The sequence below is a fragment of the Schistocerca americana genome, chromosome 3 (genome assembly GCF_021461395.2).
Source record: "Schistocerca americana isolate TAMUIC-IGC-003095 chromosome 3, iqSchAmer2.1, whole genome shotgun sequence".
Taxonomy (NCBI): Eukaryota; Metazoa; Arthropoda; class Insecta; order Orthoptera; family Acrididae; genus Schistocerca; species Schistocerca americana.
Genome location: NC_060121.1, coordinates 761,202,739 through 761,223,498, shown reverse-complemented (window position 1 = coordinate 761,223,498; position 20,760 = coordinate 761,202,739). Strand labels below are relative to the sequence as shown.

General features: G+C 42.3%; 1 protein-coding gene across 1 annotated transcript in view; it reads right to left on the bottom strand.

Moving 5' to 3' along the window:
• Positions 1–1,918: 1,918 nt before the first annotated feature.
• LOC124605660 (protein yellow-like) overlaps positions 1,919–20,760 on the bottom strand; it is a 50,030-nt gene continuing 31,188 nt past the window's right edge. Inside the window, exons 4-6 of the mRNA XM_047137494.1 lie at positions 9,605–9,784; positions 5,113–5,433; positions 1,919–2,361 (exon numbers count right to left, since the gene is read on the bottom strand). Coding sequence (XP_046993450.1) covers positions 2,041–2,361; positions 5,113–5,433; positions 9,605–9,784 — 822 coding nt within the window. The 3' untranslated portion in view covers positions 1,919–2,040. The remainder of the gene's footprint in view (positions 2,362–5,112; positions 5,434–9,604; positions 9,785–20,760) is intronic.

Sequence of the window (20,760 nt, the reverse complement as noted above, 5' to 3'; positions counted from 1 at the left end):
GGTTTTCAGTGCATTCGGCGCCTTGTATCATTTGGAAAGAGGCAAGAAAACCATGACGTTTCGGAGCACACTACATGCCTCCAAACAGCTGGTGTCCAGTTTCTGTGTAGTCTTTGGTCCTTTGGTCCACTGAAGACGAGCAACATTATGTGCCGATCTGACCAATGGCCTTCTGCGAGAGATCATAACGTCCACTGCAAGCACTTCCCTTCAGTGTTCCCTCGAAAATTGGTTTAGGCAGGCCTGCAATGAGCCACAGCAGCAATTTCTGACGGGTTTCAAACCAGCTGTCACTGACATAACGTGACAACCTTCTCGGGACCTCTGTCAATTGCGATCTTGTAACGACCACCGTTCTCAGGTCGTGTACTCATCCACGAGTTGTTCACCATTTCTTGCACTCACATGGACAGTCTACGTTGGTAGATCAATGAAGTATATAATAAAGATATCGTAAGGTGCCCGAATACTGTGGTTCCTTTCTGGCATACGCAACAAACTGGCGTCTACATGCCACATCACTGCCACGACTCATGTCAGTAACTGAGGACCGTAGGACCTTCTCGCTGTTGTTCTACACCGTCTATAACTTTCCAAAACGAGCCCTGAGTTTTTGTAAAGGAGTTACTAATACTGTGTACTGCTAGCTTATATTTCAATGACCTAACACTAAACGTACTTCAAACGAAGTTCGCATTATTTGTAAATATCATGGTGTTATGAATATTCTTGTTCAGGAAACAGTAACAGAAGAAATTTTGGGTAATGATCTTGTAAGAATTGGTATTTCGGAAAAATGAGTTATCTCTTAGTTAAAAATCAAAACACTGTATTTATTTTCATACAACAACTAGCTGATATCGCCCTCACCTTGTTGTGGCTCGGTCTGTTTAAATGAAAAAATAAAGAAAAGAGAAAACACGCAGCTCTGTAAGTATGGGAATTGGATGAACTTCCTAATCTCCTCCCCCCCCCCCCCCTCCCATCTCTGCCCATTTCTTCCTCTCCCCTCTTTGACAACATCTCCTCCTCCTCTTCCTCTCTTGCCCATCACCTGGTCCTCCCTTTCTATTTTTTTCTTGTACGTCTCTCTCCATCTCCTCCTGCCCACCGTCTCTGTCTATCTTGTCCTTTCTGCTCCCACGCCACAGTCCACGTCCTATTCACCGTCTTATTGACATTGAGCCTTGCTTATTCTAATTGCAAATTCAGATTTTGTAGAAGTATTTTAATCAGAAGCGCATAAGCCATAAACAAAACTTCACTGTTTGCTAACTGTATGTATATGGTGCTCCAGTAGAGACCTATGAAGACGCTCGGTATTCGCATGCAGTGTTGTGTCAAAATTTCAAAGAAATCGTTGAAGAACTTTCGGAGGTATGTGAATTTCAAGGAACATACTTTTTATTTATATAGATTATAATATAATCATTAGTTCAGAAGGACTAATTCAATAAATAATAGTAGTCTTTGTTGTGGGTACCCCCACTCAAGATAATTTCATATGGAGGTAAAATACCATTGAGCACAATAAATAGATGAGTTCATCATTTCTCATTTCACACAGTTGCATATTTTGGTAATAAATAAATCAGTATCTCGATATAGTTAGCGTATTTCCATATAGTGCGCAAGACAACCATCGGAAACGGTGAGCTTGTGTTCTGTCACTAACAATCTCATCGTCGACGGCACACTGAACTGCGACTTTACAGTTTTCCATTGTACTGAATCAGAATTAAAAAAAGAGACACATGTATTATCACTTTCATGTTGTATGTTTTTACATGTGTGATTGTAGCAGTTAATATTTAAATTGATAATTATGAAGAATTGTATTTTCATATTGTTTGTTGCAAAATATTTAAGTTTAATACCCATTACTGTGAGTTTCAAAAAGCTATAAATTAAGTTGAACTTCAGTTTCTGCAGATTATATATTTCATTTAGTTCAGTATTTCATACAGTGGAAATGACATTCGTTGGATCTTACCAAGACACAAAGGTCCTTCGAAGTCACAAAATCTGTAATTTGCCAAATTAACATTGTATATCCTTTATGTCAATGTACAAAATTCGATAGTTCTCTTCGGAATAGTTGGTAGTATTTGATAGATAGTAAGTGAATCGGTCGCTCACGACGTACAATCTTTGTGTTTCGGTCTCTATATTGAGGCTGCTGACGTACTCCAAGCGTTCACTGTCTTGAGCTATCATGCGGAAGTTCTTTGGGTCGTGAGGCTTGGTCGTGTTCCAGCAGTAGATGGCCACATCATCTAGCACGGGGAAGAATAGTAGTTGTCCATTGGGATGCACCACCATTTCTCCGCTCGTCCCAGATAACTCTCCAGGCAGGTTAAGCTGAAACAGATACAAGAGCCCCTATCAGAGAGACAAGAAGTTTTGAAAACATACTGGAACTTGACAGATCTTTGGTTTATACAAGAATAAATAGGCACAGCTTAAGTTAATTTCCATTAGTCTTACTAGTTGCGGCCAGTTTCATAAGCAACTGGGGGCAGATGATGGTCTTACCCAGTCAAAAAATTACGAAGGGGTTGTGGCTAGGTAATAGGTAAGTATTATAACAGCATCGCTCTAACTTTTGCACATAATTCCGAATTTCTTTAATGTTACCAAGGAATCTCTAGCGCAAGTAATGCGATATTTCTGGACACACCAATTATGTTTCTTCATATTTATTTCCTTACTGACATTTAAGTTTCTTTAAAGACAGTGAATATAATCGTGTTTTCTCTTAGGCCGTAACAGTGTCCACAACCGCACAGTCGTAGCATGCGTAGCAATCTGGCCGTAAGACAGATCTACTCTCGGCTACATGATGGAGGGCCCTGTGGATGGAAAAAGTCTGCAAACTGTGAGGATACGTACATCTAACAAGGTAGAAAGTGTACTTCCTATTATACTGATGTTTCCTCGTATTCAGAAATCTACTAATGAGAACTTGCTCACAATTATCTGAATTCCTACCTTTATGGGTAGGCATAACAATTTGATTATCACATCGATAAAATAAACCTTGGTACCGTTCTCGTCGAAGCAAAATCCCACTCCATCGTTCAGCCACTTTCTCATAGCCCTTCTCAGTAGCAGGAGTCCGACTCTGGAGTAACCTCCCGGATTATAAGCGGTCCAGTCACAGTTATGTTGCCACCGCGTATGCTCGACGTCAACGTGGAGAACGAGTGGAACACTTGTCCAATGTAACAGAGCGCCTGACAGCCCTAATTGGATCTTCTAAAATAAAATGAAATGGCCCAGCCCGTAAATAAAGTGGTATGCCGTCCTGTAATTAGTTTTCTACATTTCAAGGGGCACAATGCCGTAACAGTCTTCACTGCGACGGTGGAAGAGTGCAACACCAATGCACCATCATTGACTTTGTGTTATGTGTTACAGAAACTTTTAGTGTGCTCAGATATGTCTGAATGATGGAAAAGGAAAAGCCAAAGTGACGTCTCTGCGAAGTACTAGAAATCGTCACAGAAGTGGGCCTCCTGCTGTTCAAACACCACCGTCTGGTAAAAGGGAAAATTAATCACGCATAAGTTTTCAACACCTTGCATGACATTCTGAACACACCACTGCTGGAGTGCGTGACTTTCCACACCCCTCTAATAAGCCAGCAGAACGTAAGTAACAGCAGTATTAGGTCAACCCAGATGACTACTATAGCTGCGTAGTCAGCATGAAGGAGACCGATGAAGAAAGCAAACAGCGGAAGCATATGGAACCACCACTGCCAAAACAAGGCCAAGAACCAACCTCCGGGAAAGATGGTGCTGTCATGGTGTACTGTGCTGATTATGCTCCTAAGGGGCAAACCTACAGAGGAACAAGCAGCGATAGCCGAGCATCGTGAGGACCTGCGCAAGGGAGCTCTCCCCAGGCCCACATCCAAGCCTGGTCTGCATTGGACGCATCACAAATGGTCCTTCTTGGGCTATCAGACTTCGCCTCATCGGCATACTCTCCTGTTACGTCGCGCACTGATTTATTCCTCTTTCTTGGATGAAGAAACCAATGTGTGGGAGCCATGTCCCTGAGTTGCCAAAATTCAAATTTATACACTCAAAACTTCCGACGAGCCGTCCGTAGTTGGGGAAGATGTTTCCATTTATAGATGAAGACATGGAGAACAACTAGCAGAATCCTCATGTTTCATGGTGGTAGCTTGACATTATAGATGATATAATGAGAACTTCTAGCCTGGAGATAGACGAGTGGCACTGGGAATTGCACAACAGAGTAATTGCGAGACTTTTCTCACTCAAGAATTTCAGTATCTGCTGAGGCTCAACGAAGTAACTTCCCTCTCGTTGAGTAACGCTTATAAGACAGTTATTTGTAATTCTGCCACTGATAACTTAGGACAGAATTAATTCTGCTTGGACGGTGTGGATTATAAGTAACTAGTAAACTTTCAAACCGTAAACTTCCATAAAACGTCCAGTTTTTCTTTTCCGTCCTCGATGGTTTGATCTGTTCCGCAACGAATTACTCAATAGTAGTTGCAGCCTCCATCCTCAATTATTTGTCGGATGTATTCAATCTCTGTCTTCCTCAACCGTTTTTGGTCTCTGCTGTTCCCACCGTTACTACAGAAGCTATTCCCTGGAGTCTTGACACGTTTATCGTCCTCTTCTTCCAATTTGCTACTTTTTCAACATGTCATTCTTTCGTCGATTCGGCAGAGAACCTCCGTCTTCCTTACCAATCCCCCTTCAATGACAAACAGGAGTAAAATTATGTTTATTTCGGTTAATTAGATTTTTATGAATGGTACGGCAGTATGAAGGCCATTATCTGCAATATTCAATATCAAAAGCGCTAGTCTCTTTTGGGACAAACGGAAAGCAATGGGCTAGGAATGTTGTTCTGTGCAAGCTTAGTCTTGTACTGCAATGGGAGACAATGTAGGATTGCCACTCTGTTATACACAGCTGCGTAGTAATCCTTCAGGGTAAACAGAGGTTCACAGAAATTGACCAAAATAATATTCAAGATACCTGGCATTACAACAACAGAAAGTTTTCATCAGTATGAAACTCTTTCATATGTTGTGCGACAGCCCAACACATATACCATTACCTGCGTCTTGATGTCCAATACCTCACCGTCGGTTGCATCGTGAACCACATGCTTGTCCACAACGCCCTGGATGTTGCTGGCGAACGCTTGGAAGTAGAGTTTCCCGTCGCAACTATCGCCCGCCGTTACACCACACATGCCGTACGGCATGTAGTAGGCTGGTCCTCCTGCCTTGGTGAAGAAGAAGCCTGGCTTGGGGTGGAAGTACTGGCTCTGCAGGTGTCTCGAGGCTCCAGTGGTGAGGTCGGTCACCGTCAATACAAAGGCTCTGGTGTCGGAGATGTAGGCCGTCAGATTACCAGTGTCGCACGAAGCGTCCACCTGAATACAAATACATGTCGCTGTGTGTCCTTTAACATGCCATCCCTGTTCTAACAGAAATACTGTTGAAGATTATGGAATAATAGCTTTTAACCTCTCTGAAGAAAAGAGAGGCTGTGACAAACAATATGATTGCAATAACTAAGCAATAAGTATTAAAATAGTTATTTAAATAAAAATAAATTGATAATAAAACCCGTTTTTGTATCGGGCAAAAGTATAATTTCACCAAGTTCCTTACGGATTCCTACCCCCACAGATCTGGTTCTCAAAATTTGTAAGATTTGTAACGGAACGCTTGGAATTGAAAATAGGAGTAACTGAGAGTTGAAGTTTTCATGCATCAATTACATATTTAGGCACCCCACGATTTTCTTCATAAATCTTATAAGTACTTTTGTAGGTATTAAAATGTCATGATGACAAATTTTCAGAACTATCTGTATTGGTTTACGAAGCTGTATGGGGCTAGGTGAAAGTACTTTACATTTTTAGTCCGATTTAAAAACATGTTACATTATAAATTTCTTTTTATGTAAATAATTAGTTTCTGCTATTTAGTCTTGAGTGTGAATTTTCTCAATGGATTGTACACATTTTGCTCAAGCTATAAGAGAAACATGTGCTAAATTGGAGGTGTATTTCAGTGTCATTTCGCCTGATTGTATCTGAAAGAGACTCGTACTATACCTACTTATTAACATGTGCATCATGTTAATAGGAAATCTATGGATGAATGATAGAGGACGGAACAGGTGACTGCCCCACCTAATCCTTGGAAGGATATGGTGATGATAACGATGATGATTTATGTAGAAAATGAAATAAATAAGCAAGCAAGATTAATTTTTATGACTCTTTATATTTCACTACTGGAATTATACCCGTAGGTTTGCCCTGTATGCATATGTCATGTATGTTGCACATATCTTCTCTTTAACCCTCTCTCTGTCCATCTCATTCTCCTCCTCCTCACTATGCATCTCCTCCTCTTCCTACACTCGGCTCTGCCATGCCCGTCTACAGGTACACACCCAGAAACGCACTCCTATACCACCGGCAAATTATGCCGGTTCTGCAGGGCAGCCTAGGCGTCAAATATTACCAAGCTCCTTTACCCCACTTCCACTATACCGAAAAAGCCGACAGTGAAAATGAGTTTATACTGCACTGTCATCCAGTTCTGAGCTGTGTTTAAAATTTCATGTCTCTAACTCATCGGGAAATTGGTTTAAAATCAACTGTAAAATTTGTTTCTAACAGACAGACACGAAAGTAAGTGGCCTAATAAGAAATGAAATAACGAACTTGTGGATAAACCGTGAATCCTAATGGGAGGCAAAAACCAGGAAAATCAAATAAGGTGCTGAATATCACGTAGAAGACTTTATCGTTTTATATTGTAACTTGGAATTTCAGAGTTAGGTCTTTGAATGAAAATATCAAGTAGTAAATTTTGTTCATAAGATGTCCTTCATCGATAAGGATCTGCAGCGTTCAGGGAACACGAATCCCAGATTGTGTAAAAAAAGTAATACAGAGCATCATGATCACTTCCTCCCGCCCTTTCCCTCCACCCTCCATCCGCCGCAACCCAATACACCCAGACAAATTTTTGGAGAATAAGAATGCTTTCTGGACCTAAAATTTCATGCTTGTATGAACTCATTATTGTTCTCAGTACATATACTCCAGCCTTGAAACTTTTCCAGGTTGCTAGCAAACGGACGACAATATGCCTTCAGGAATTACTGTAACCTGTAATATGTCTATTAAAGTACTTTTACTCAAGGAAGTCAGAAACCACCAACATGAGAAAGCCCAATTGACGGAGGATAAAAGAAGAGAACAGCTTGCTTGCGAAAGCGATCTAAACACCAATACTCAGAATGTTTCTAGAATTGTTACGAATAAAGCTCATCTTTCAGCCTTTAGAGCTGCCAACAGCATCTGAGCTGATAAGTAACAGCAGAAACTTAAGGAACATCACAGAGAAGTAAAACGGAATTAAGGAGTCCAACGGCTCAACAGTCTGCAAGACATCCTGGACAACGGCAATCAGATGACGTTATGACTAAGGCATACAGATGGATCCCCAATTAGAACATTATTTTGATCTGAATTTCATTCAGAACAATATGATCAAAATTTCCCTCGTTCTTGTCACCCCCCCCCTCCCCCCACCCCCCCCACCACCCCCGAGCGAGGTGGCGCAGTGGTTAGCACACTGGACTCGCATTCGGGAGGACGACGGTTCAATCCCGCGTCCGGCCATCCTGATTTAGGTTTTCCGTGATTTCCCTAAATCGCTCCAGGCAAATGCCGGGATGGTTCCTCTGAAAGGGCACGGCCGACTTCCTTCCCTGTCCTTCCCTAATCCGATGAGACCGATGACCTCGCTGTTTGGTCTCTTTCCCCAAAACCAACCAACCAACCCACCCCCCAGCCCCCCCCCCCCCCCCCCACCGTAGGGGTCAGTTACGAAAGAGTCGTACTTAGCTCTTACTATCGAGAAAAATACAGCAGTGTACCACATACTACGTGCTAAGCCGACAGGGCGCACATATTAACTTTGCTAAGATCATAGAGACCGAAAAGTCGGCTCGGCGTTAAGGTTCGCACGCAATGTTTTGTGGGGTTAAGGGCTAAATTTCACAGAATATGCCCCGATTCTAGGAAAAAACATCTCGGATAATGTCGAAGAACGAACAGATACATCAAAAACAAAACACGGGAAGTGACACTATACAAAAATCTTTAACACAATATCTGTCCTTACTTACTGAATGGATGGTGGTCATGGATCAAATCTAAACAACAAGTGAGTAGAATTAAGATAACAGAAATGAGCTGACTCAGAGCCGTAAAATGTAGACTAGTTTTATTTAAGGATAAAGACATTTAGAATAAATTAACATACGCAAAATACGTAATGGACTGAACACATTGATGGGATGAGCAGTTAAAGATTACCTGCGAAAATCGTAAGATACAATTACATAGTTTATGAAGTGAATGAAGATCATGGATATCACTTAAGAATATGCAGAACGCTTGAAGTATAGAATAAGAATGCTAGACAGATGACCTCAGTAGTTTCGTCCCTTAGGAATACACACACCCAATAATACAAATCAGCAAACTCTGTGGACCTTTCTCATATTTTTAATAATGTCTGAAGAAGTAGACACTGGTGACGATCTTGCAACTCTACTAACTTCATGAAATCTGTGACTGCGGAATATTTCTGACATTAGCTGCATTAAGTATGAAGATATCTGTTGGCGACACATGAAAATTTGTGCAGGCCGGTTCTCAATCCGAATTTCCCGATTTTCGCAAGTTGTCGCCATAACCACTTTGGTTATTCGTGTGCTCTTCCTGGACGAACTCAAACATTCATTTATATCATACTGTCTACGACTGCATCGCTCACAACTTTTTACATGCAGTCTCGTAACAAGATTTCCGAAGCTTAGAGTATTCGACGTTAGTATTATGACTGTCATTTTGCCCATCGAGGTGTTTTAATAGTCGTAAGTACTACTAGCCTCGACAGGAAAAATTTCGATTCTAATACTAACGTTAAATACGTTCGTCTCTTTGAAAACCTGTGGCGGGAATCCAAGTAAGAAAGTTGCGAGCGATGGGATCGTAGACAGTACGACATAAGAAAGTTTGGGATAGTCCTGGAAGTGCGTTCGGACTGCCGAAGCGGTTAAGGGGCCCCGTCGTGACAAGCGGGAAATCCGGGTTCGAGTCCTGCTCCGGTAAAAATGTTCATATCTCAACAACTGGTAATACCTTCATACATAACGCATCTAATATCAGAAAGATTTCGCTGTTGGGAAAAGATTTCATGAACTTTCTCGTATTAGCATGTCACAAGAATATCAAAATTTGCAGGACGGGGTAGCCGCGAGGTCGGGGCGCCTTGCATGGTCCGTGCGGCTCCCCCCGTCGGAGGTTCGAGTCCTCCCTCGGGCATAGCGTAAGTTAGTTTAACTTAGATTAAGTAGTGTGTAAGCTTAGGGACCGATGACCTCAGCAGTTTGGTCCCATAAGACCTCACCGCAAATTTCCAAATTTCCAATCAGAATTTGGTAAGAAGTCAGTCGATAGAAAATGTAGTTGCTTTATTAATACATTGTCGTTTCATACAAATACTTACCCATAAAGAAGTGTACATAGAGTTGCAGGCTGCGTTCTGGATGACTATGGAGTTGATGACCTCATCGGTCCGCAGGTCGAAGGAGACAATTTTGGGTGGACACACATTTTTGGGGCTCGTCGTCATATCCAGAACACCATTGTCAATGGCATACAAAGTATCATCATCCGACCATGTTTTCTGAAACAAACGGTCAAAGATTGTATTCACATTAGACATTTATGATAACAGATGTCTGTCGAGAATTGCGGATTGCCCTGATCATTGCTGCACTCAGAAAATATTACTCGCCCCGTCTCTTAGAGCTCCTGGCCCTTAAAGGTATGTTCAAATGGTTGAAATGGCTCTGAGCACTATGGGACTTAACATCTGTGGTCATCAGTCCCCTAGAACGTAGAACTACTCAAACCTAACTAACCTAAGGACATCACACACATCCATGCCCGAGGCAGGATTCGAACCTGCGACCGTAGCAGTCGCGCGGTTCCCGACTGAGTGCCTAGAACCGACTTGGTATGTATCTACTGCTTTTGTACTTAACTGTCTGCCGTTTAAAGAATCGTAACAAAAGTGAGGGGACAAGCGGTGGTGGATAAAGAGTTGTCGTATGTTATTGGCTAGCTTTTAAATAATGAAATTCAGAATTCTAAAAGGAATACGACCCTTTAATTGCAGCGAGAAAGATTTCTATAGTCAAATATTCTTGTTAAGTTTAAAGAAAAGCAATAGGAATAGCTAAGGACATCACACACATCCATGCCCGAGGCAGGATTCGAACCTGCGACCGTAGCAGTCGCGCGGTTCCCGACTGAGTGCCTAGAACCGACTTGGTATGTATCTACTGCTTTTGTACTTAACTGTCTGCCGTTTAAAGAATCGTAACAAAAGTGAGGGGACAAGCGGTGGTGGATAAAGAGTTGTCGTATGTTATTGGCTAGCTTTTAAATAATGAAATTCAGAATTCTAAAAGGAATACGACCCTTTAATTGCAGCGAGAAAGATTTCTATAGTCAAATATTCTTGTTAAGTTTAAAGAAAAGCAATAGGAATAGCGAATGTAAGTGGCAGGTGACAATGAATGTATTTCGGGAAGTAATAGTTTTCTATGGTGTGTCTGAGATTACGCACGATTGCCGAATGTTTTCAGTTTCTTTAATACTGTGACAAACACATTTTTCCTAATACAGCATTCCCCCTTAAATAAAGACATACTAACAAACTGAACGAGGTGGCGCTCTGGTTAGCACACTGGTCTCGCTTCCGGGAGGACGACGGTTCAATCCCGCGTACGGCCATCCTGATTTAGGTTTTCCGAGATTTCCCTAAATCGCTTCAGGCAAATGCCGGGATGATTCCTTTGAAAGTGCACGGCCGACGTCCTTCCTCGTCCTACTCTAATTCAATGAGACCGATGACCTCGCTGTTTGGTCTCTTCCACAAAATCAACCCAACCAACGTACAAACAAAAAGATATGGCAGTAGGACTGGAAACACTTCTTGAACGATAGCGTCTTTTACTCCATGAAAAACGAAGATTATAAAGAAAAGACTTAACGGATTAGTTTATGCAGAAAAAATCCTAGGATATGGAAGAGATGTGTTGTTAGATCGAGATGAAGTGAAAACATCTGGAAGAGTGTTGCCGATTGGATAAAGATGCTAGTTTCCTGCTGGAATGGAAGAAGAAGACAAATTAGTATACCAAGAGCATATGACATAAGGAAAGTTTGTCTGCCTCCAAATTTCGAGTCGTTTTATGCATTAAATTACCATGAAGAAAGAAGTTTTTGGAATTTTACGTTGGGAACAGGGCACCATATGTGAATGAATGAGGATGGCATCGTATCAAATAAAGGAAATAACAAACGGAACAACAACTCGGAAGGTGCGCTACCGATGGACACTAGATCATCATAGAAAACTTAAAGGAAAATTTATTGTCAGGAATAATTTAATGTAGAAGTAAACGATAATCCTTACTAACAGTAGGAATATGTAGTTGCCACATTGCATAGGAAGTTCTCAGGTACCCAAGTGAACAACAGAAAGTGCAGCGGTAGCAAAAAATGAAAGTGAACAGCAATCAAGAATACTGGACTTGTTGAATGTATTTAACTCAAAACTCATTGGATATAGCTGATAGTTTGAAACTACTAAAGAAGTGTCTACCGATCTCTTTTGTCCTTGAAATATATGTGCCGTGTTGCTTATTACTTTCACTGTCTGCCCTTTCCCCATTACAGTGCCGGCCGCGGTGGTCTAGCGGTTCTAGGCGCTCAGTCCGGAACCGCGCGACTGCTACGGTCGCAGGTTCGAATCCTGCCTCGGGCACGGATGTGTGTGATGTCCTTAGGTTAGTTAGGTTTAAGTAGTTCTAAGTTCTAGGGGACTGATGACCACAGATGTTAAGTCCCATAGTGCTCAGAGCCAGCCCATTACACTATTCATATATTTCTGTGTTGTATTGTCTCACACTAACGTTAACTCTATTTTCTCTTCCTCCATAGACAAGTCCTCCTCCAGTTAAATGGAAATCTTTGCAGAATGAATATATTTGTAACGATGGAAAATAACTCAGGTAGCCTCGAAGCATCGGAATAAGTCTCCTCTTTCTGTGATGTTCTTATTGAGTTCCATGGCAATGCCACTGTGTTACTGGCGCACAAAGCTGCTCGTTCTGCAGCTGTATCAGATTAGCTATAACAAGCGCACAGTCGATAATCAGATTGTACGGTGACCTCTACAAGACAACCCGATAGATGCATAAGACGATAAGCAAGGGACGATTAGGCCATTCGCTGGCAGCAGGTATCACTCTTTTCTGTTCGCATTCTCATCCCCATTCTATTGCCACTCCTCAGTTTATATCCTCCCCATCTTACTCATTCATATCATAGACATTTTGTAAGCAGTCGTGAAGCAAGTGCTGATACGTGGTTGCCCGGAAGTACAATGTGAAAACTCGGCTTATTCGCTAACGCAAAGACTGTGCATTCAAGGGATAACTTCAAGTATTCCAAGCGCAATGAGAGAGGTAAAATGTTAATAAAAAACTTAAACAGGTGAAGTAAGTGATGTTAGGTATCTCGTTGACGAACCTCTGCTGTAGACGGACTGTAGATGCAAGCGGAGGATGTGACATTCTTAAGGCTGGGTCATATGGATGGAAGATGCCTTCAGTGAACGTTCCGAATGACAGTTTATAACTAAACGTTTTCTTCTTTTTCTTTCGTTTCTTCCGACTTTCGAGTACGTTAGAAGAATAACTTTTTAGAATTCTGTGCCTTACTACAGTCCAGTATCGTTTCATTCTTTGTGATCTTGCTTTGTTTTCTTCTTAAGAGATTTGGATCGTACATATAGTTTTGATATTGTCTTGGAACTTCTTTACTTTCTTACTTTTATCTGTGGGAAAGTTTTCAGTAATTTTCAGTTCTTTTAAATCCTTCTTAAACAGATTTGGCTTGGTTTTTTTTTTGTTGCTAGAGTAGCCAATTTTTTTCGTTAATATATTTTGATTCATTCTGAAAATGTGCGTATAAAAGTTAAATCTTTCCTTCATTTTGTCGGAGTGTCTTGCGGATGGTTGGTAAATGATTTCATTTCTGATGGGCATCAGGTACTTGTTACGGGAATTGGGGCCTCCTGTTTCTCTTAATACCTTCTTTACCTTGATATGCAGCATTTTACTTGGGCTGTGATTGTTGAGGGACAGTGTTTTGCGACGTGTAGAGCTTTTCGTTTGGTTACCTTTTACGGTGTATTATTTTTTGCAACCAACCAGAGAGACTTACTGTTATACGTAATTTTGGTGAGTTGGGTGCCCATTTCAGTTCTATTTCTTCTAGATTTCGTGGCCTTCCTGTCGAGGGCGCTCCATCTGATCCACCTGACCCATCCACTGACGATTCCTGATTTTTATTCTCCTACTCTAAAACGTTTATCATTGTTTTTGTCCTTTGAAAAGACGAAAAGAGATTTTTATTTTTATTCTTGTTTTATAGGTTGAGCATTTGTTCTTTAGTTTCTTTCCAGTTCTCGACTAGTACGACCATATCACCTTCATATATATATATATATATATATATATATATATATATATATATATATATATATATATATATATATATTTACTAGTCGGGTTCCACTGTAGGTCATCATGTCCCACTGACTACGTTTCCATTCTAGGTCAAACATTTAAAATTTGTTTTCAGATTCGCTTGTTTTCTTCGTTATGCATAGTTTCTCTTTAAAAGTCAGTGAAACTATTAGTTTAATAAAATTTAACCTTCCTCGTTTAGTAGTCTAACATCACAGTTTCATAATGAATCGAAAAATATTTAGTCATTGTTATCGTGTTGCTTCGAAATGAAGTTATCCATCGTACTCAGTTTGCGGAAAACACATGTTTTCGCCAGGTACTTCATATTCTGCTCGTTTAAAATCGTATGTTCAAGCGCATAAATTTTACATTCCATTCTGAAACTGGTTTCTACAGCTTGAATGAGTTTCCTATCTCCTTCTAGACGTCATCCTCGTGCATTACCTTGGCGTTACTAATGTGTTACGTTCATTTTCATACCGTGTACTATATTTCCGCTACCACTCGCTGACAGAGTGTAATTTATTATGCTAAGTGCAATACTTCTCGGGATTTTTTCGCATATTCAGTTGCCTAATGTTCACACACTTTTACCAGGTCTGCGACGTGGCAAGAGATACGAAATGATCGTATGCTATTATTAGCTGGGAGACCCCAGGCGCGGTTGTTCGCCCGCACAGTCAGAACTTCTTTATTCGACGTCACTTCGGTGCCTTGAGCGTCGATGATGATGAAATGATGAAAACACACTACCCAGCTCCGAGCGGATAAAATCTCCGACACGCCCCAGAATCTCACCCCCGGCCCCTGCCGATTGACATTCAATCTTGCTAGCTACTGAGAAATCTATGGTTACATTCGTTAGAAGCTGATTGCCCTTTGTTACTACTTCAATATTATTAAAATTTTCTGTATGGATTCTGAATGTTTTTATATTTCATATTTTATAAATGACTGGCCGTTACAGAATAAGAGATTGTGCTAACACAGTTTTACTCAGGTTTTGCTGTGAGGCTTTTAAATGATTAGCATTTGATATCTTTCGTTGTATATTATTTTCATTTGAGCCTACAGACACGAGGCTAAAAGTTCGTTTTATCGACGTGACCAAATTAAGTGCTACTGTTTATGACTTACTCATTCCTACAGTTCCGTTTTGATTTATTTTGCTCTTGTTAACTATTTGTTTGAAGGAGGTATGAAAAAGTTTGGCTAGAAGTTTATTAATAAGTAGAAGTATATTTTCAAACGGCATATCGAAGTTATATGGCTGACAAGAATCACTTACATGCTCGGGGAACCGCGCCCGGTATCCGGGCGGTCTCATGTGCCTTGCCACGCTTCGCACGGCTCACCCCGTCCGAGGTTCGAGTCCTACCTCGGGCAAGGTTGTGTGTGTTGTCCTTAGCGTAAGTTAGTTTAAGTAGTGTGTAAGCTTAGGGATCCATGACTTCAGTAGAGTGGTCCCTTAGGAACTTATCACCACCATGCTAAGTGTGATGCAAATAGATACACAGCGTTCTAAAGGTAACTTCAGTGTTATCTGTTACTACTTGCACGTTATGCACTATGTAATACATGCGATGAGGTAGTTTGCATGAGATAGTTTACATGAGATGGTTTGCTTCGGCAGGTACGACATACGTCGGTATGTTTGCATGCTTTACCTATACTTTATCTGAGATTATATCTGCAGCTTACGCTTCATTACAACAAATCATTAGCGTCAGGTAAAAAATAAAAGCAGTAGTTATTAGGGCCTAAAATAACCATTCAGTAAACGTGACTGTCATTAATTGTTGGCCGAAATTTTAATATATTGTGGTTAATGTACTGATTCTTTTATCACATCCGTCTTGAGAGCCAGGGAAATGCACCTCCTCTTTCATTTCACTTTACTTACATGAAAATTAGGCTATTAATAAATGGTAGAATACAAATAAAAAGAAAAGAAAAACAAGTATACTCCAAGCAAGGAATTTCAATACGCGAGAATACTAGTGATTTAAAAAGAGTATTTTATATGCTTGTCGATGTTAGTACTGGCCGAAACTTAAATATCGCGTCTTAGAAACATGCGTCGGACAATAAAGACTTTTTGGTATAATGACATTTGTCCCTTATTACAGCCTTCTACCTATTTGCCCTGCACGCTTTCCTTAAGGTTACAGCCATTTATAAGTCATCTATTAAAGAATCACCACCAACAACAAATAGACTTGTCTGACCTCAGATTTGACCAAATTCCAGTAACCCCTATATTGCGTTTAACTCTGCATTGAGTACAGTCAACGAAAACTGAGAAGACGATCACGGGAAACCACAGAGAAACCAAGAGAGTCTAGCAGCTTATGTCTATCTGCGAATGCAGCGATACCGTGTGAACTCGAAATCCACCGACAAAATTCCCAAGTTAGTTCGGCATATTATTTTGAGTGTTTTGATGGATGGTTCTTATAGCAACCGCAGTCTAATACGACCCGGGGACGCTGGCGGTCCGGCCGGGGGCATATGCCGAGTCGCCGAAAACCACTAACGGTGGATGAACAATGCGGCAGCGCAACGGAACGGTAAGCCCGGTGTGTAAGACAGAATGAGAGCCGAGAGATAGCAGCATGTGAAACATAGCAACGCTGTGTACAAGGAACGATACGTAAGTGCCGTCGCTGTTACTCACGTAAGGCAGGACGTGGGCTCATATTTGGATCCTTACAACTACTTTGTTGGAGGGTATACTTCATTCAGTGTGGTTTGTAGCTGCATAGAGTGGTGGTGGGATGTGTGTTATCTTGAATGCCTTTGGACTGTTCCTACCATCCGCAACTGCCGAGTTGTGCCGCCAAGTTGTCTGTTGTGTCCAACATTTTCTGTGCTTTCTCTCTGACATTTGCTGCAGGGACTTTTCCTGTACTGCGTCGTGAAATTTCGATACGTAGACAACTGTTTTGTATTAACTAAGATATCTGAAATTCGTTGTACATGTTGTTCCTCAAGATGTCGGACCACACAGGAACGTAGGTTCCACTATTGCTTTGTAAAGCTGTATCTTCTTGTTGGTGTTCAGGTGAATGCTCTTGAAAAATGGTACCAATGGTTGAAGCATGCGTAGTCACGCTTCTTTCATATCTTCCAGGTGATGTGTGAAAAGACGCTTGTTATCTACATGGACCCCCAAGTATTTCACTAATGTGGATCATGGGATAAGCTGGCTTTTGATTGGGTCTGGGCCTGTAGGCTCGGCCGAAGGCGCTGATGGGCTAGCGCTGGCGACTAGCGCTGAGGGGGCGACGGCTGCTCTAGCAAATATTTGGAGCGCTGCATAGCGGCTATCGTCTGGATTCGTGCGTTCTGGAAGGCTTTCGAACCATTCATGCTGGGATACCAGAGGTTTCGTGCTCTACAATGGCCCGTTACAGAGTTGTTTTTTTTTCCACCCAGTTATCTTTGTTTCTGTTAAAATACAGCCGCGCTGTTAGAGGCTCCATGTCACTAACTGCGCGGCCACTCGCGTCAGAGGTTCGAGTCCTCCCTCGGGCATAGGTGTGTGTGTTGTTCGTAGCATAAGTTACACTACTGGCTATTAAAATTGCTACACCAAGAAGAAATGGAGATGATAAATGGGTATTCATTGGACAAATTTATTCTACTAGAACTGACATGTGATTACATTTTCACGCAATTTGGGTGCATAGATCCTGAGAAATCAGTACCCAGAACAACCGCCTCTAGCCGCAATAACGGCCTTGATACACCTGGGTATTGCGTCAAACAGAGCTTGGATGGCGTGTACAGGTACAGCTGCCCATGCAGCTTCGACACGATACCACAGTTCATCAGGAGTAGTGACTGGCGTATTGTGACGAGCCAGTTGCTCGGCACCATTGACCAGACGTTTACAATTGGTGACGGATCTGGAGAATGTTCTGGCCAGGGCAACAGTCGAATATATTCTGTAACCAGAAAGGCTCGCACAGGACCTGCAACATGCGGACGTGCATGATCCTGCTGAAATGTAGGGTTTTACAGGGATCGAATGACGGGTAGAGCCACGGGTCGTAACACATCTGAAATGTAACGTCCATTGCTGAAAGTGCCGTCAATGCGAACAAGAAGTGACCGAGACGTGTAACCAATGGCACCCCATACCATCACGCCCGGTGATACACCAGTATGGCGATAACGAATACACGCTTCCAATGTGCGTTCACCGCGATGTCGCCAAACATGGATGCGACCATCATGATGCTGTAAACAGAACCTGGATTCATCCGAAAAAATGACGTTTTGCCATTCGTGCACCCAGGTTCGTCGTTGAGTACACCATCGCAGACTCTCCTGTCTGTGATGCAGCGTCAAGCATAACTGCAGCCATGGTCTCCGAGCTGATAGTCCCTGCTGCTGCAAACGTCGTCGAACTGTTCGTGCAGATGGTTGTTGTCTTGCAAACGTCCTCATCTGCTGACTCAGGGATGGAGACGTGGCTGCACGATCCGTTACAGCCATGCAGATAAGATGCCTGTCATCTCGACTGCTAGTGATACGAGACCGCTTGGATCCAGCACGGCGTTCCGTGTTACCCTCCTGAACCCACCGATCCCATATTCTGCTAACATTCATTGGATCTTGACCAAAGCGCAGGGATGGAGACGTGGCTGCACGATCCGTTACAGCCATGCAGATAAGATGCCTGTCATCTCGACTGCTAGTGATACGAGACCGTTGGGATCCAGCACGGCGTTCCGTGTTACCCTCCTGAACCCACCGATCCCATATTCTGCTAACATTCATTGGATCTTGACCAAAGCGAGCAGCAATGTCGCGATACGATATACCGCAATCGCGATAGCCTACAATCCGACCTTTATCAAAGTCGGAAACGCGATGATACGCTTTTCTCCTCCTTACACGAGGCATCACAACAACGTTTCACCAGGCTACGTCGGTCCACTGCTGTTTGTGTATGAGAAATTAGTTGGAAACTTTCCTCATGTCAGCACGTTGTAGGTGTCGGCACCGGCGCCAACCTTGTGTGAATGCTCTGAAAAGCTACTCATTTGCATATCACAGCATCTTCTCCCTGTCGGTTAAATTTCGCGTCTGTAGCACGTCATCTTCGTGGTGTAGCAATTTTAATGGCCAGTAGTGCAGTTCAAGCAATGTGTAAGTCTAGGGACCGATGGCCTCCGCAGTTTGGTCCCTTAGAAATTCACACACATCAGAACATCTGTTAAAATACATTGAAGCGCCAAAGAAACTGGTACAGCTATGCGTATAAAATACAGAGATATGCAAACAGGCACGAAACGGCGCTGCAGTCGACAACGCCTATATAAGATAAAAAGTGTCTGGCGCAGTTGTAAGATCGGTTACTGCTGCTGGAATGGCAGGTTATCAAAATTATGAGTTTGAACGTGGTGTTATAATAGGGCACGAGCGATTGGACACAGCATCTCCGAGGCAGCGATGAAGTGGGGATTTTCCCATACGACCATTTCACTAGTGAACCGTGAATATCAGGAATCTGGTAAAACATCAAATCTCCGACATCGTTACGGCCGGGAAAAGATCCTGCAAGGACGGGACCAACGACGACTGAATAGAATCGTTCAGCGTGACAGGAGTGCAACCCTTCCGCAAATTGCTGAAGATTTCAATGCTGGGCTATCAACAAGTGTCGATGTGCGAACCGTTCAACGAAACGTCATCGATATGGGTTTCCAGAGCCAAAGGCGCACTCGTGTGCCCTTCATGAGTGAACGACACAAAGCTTTACGCCTTGCCTAGCCCCGTCAACACCGACACTGAACTCTTGTGAGAAGTGAGAACAGTGGGTGAGTGAGTGAGTGAGTGGAACAGGGTTGGTTCAGACAAGACACTCAGGGAATACCGTCGAAATTTACAATGTTGTGCAAATGTATTCATTGCCTTACAGATATGGAAGTTAAAAGTGGTAAGAAACAATGTAAAAATTACTCTGCACCAAGCCGCAGGTGACCGTGTGTCCCTTTCAACAAATTACTCTAAAAATATCTCTCAACAGCCTGTTAAATTTTGTCAGTGGACTTAGCAGTCACCTTGTGTAGCAGTTGAGCTAATTTATAGTGTCTAATACGAAATATATGCATAGAATTTCAGTCTCTCCTGTGCCTTGTAAGGATTCTGTAATATCACAGGTCGAGTTGTTTACTATCATTTCTAACAGGTGAGAGTCAGTTTATCGAATTGCTTAGTCGCAATGACTTTGTTGCAGGTACCTCCGTTTTCCCCGAGGTAGAATATTAAAGTAATTAATTCCCACTGACGGTGTTCGGAATAAAGTCCAGTTTCTGTTGCTGAGCGCCACTGGTCAGCGCGGAGAAAATCTCCGACCCGGCCAGGAATCGAACTCGAGCCTCTTCGCTTGGCAGTCGCAGCGCCGACCGCGCAGCTACTGAAGTGGAGCAGTTCTATTTTAATTATTTATTTATGTATTTCAGAATACCTACGAGCCCGTAGTGTTCTTTTAAAGTTGCTCATCTGTTTGGTAAACGAATATTCGCGCAGCGTTATTTCAGTTGAGAGTTTCACAATATAGAAATCGTTTAGTGGCACGCAGAATATTAATTATCTGTGACCGAGCGGGATGGCACAATGGTTAGTGCATTGGAGTCCCATTCGGGAGGACGACTTTTCAAACCCAGACATCCCTGATTTGGGCTTTCCGTGATTTCACTAAATCACTTCAGGCAAATTTAGAGATGGCCCTTTGAAATGGCACGGCCAATATTCTTCTCCATCCCTCTTTAATCCGAGGTTGTGCTGCATCCCTCAAATGACTTCGTTGTCGACGGGACGTACAACACTAATCATTTCTTCCTCCTCCTCATTTATTGTGAATGCGTAAAAGTTTTTGCCGTGTCGTCTTTCCAGTATGGACAACCGTCAGCTGAATAATGGAATAACAACAGTGAAAATTGGTGCCCGACCGGAACAAAAACCCGGATTTCCCACTTATCGCCTTGCCGTCCTATCGGAGTTCGGTTCACGGCCAGACCAAAACTTCCATATGTCGTCA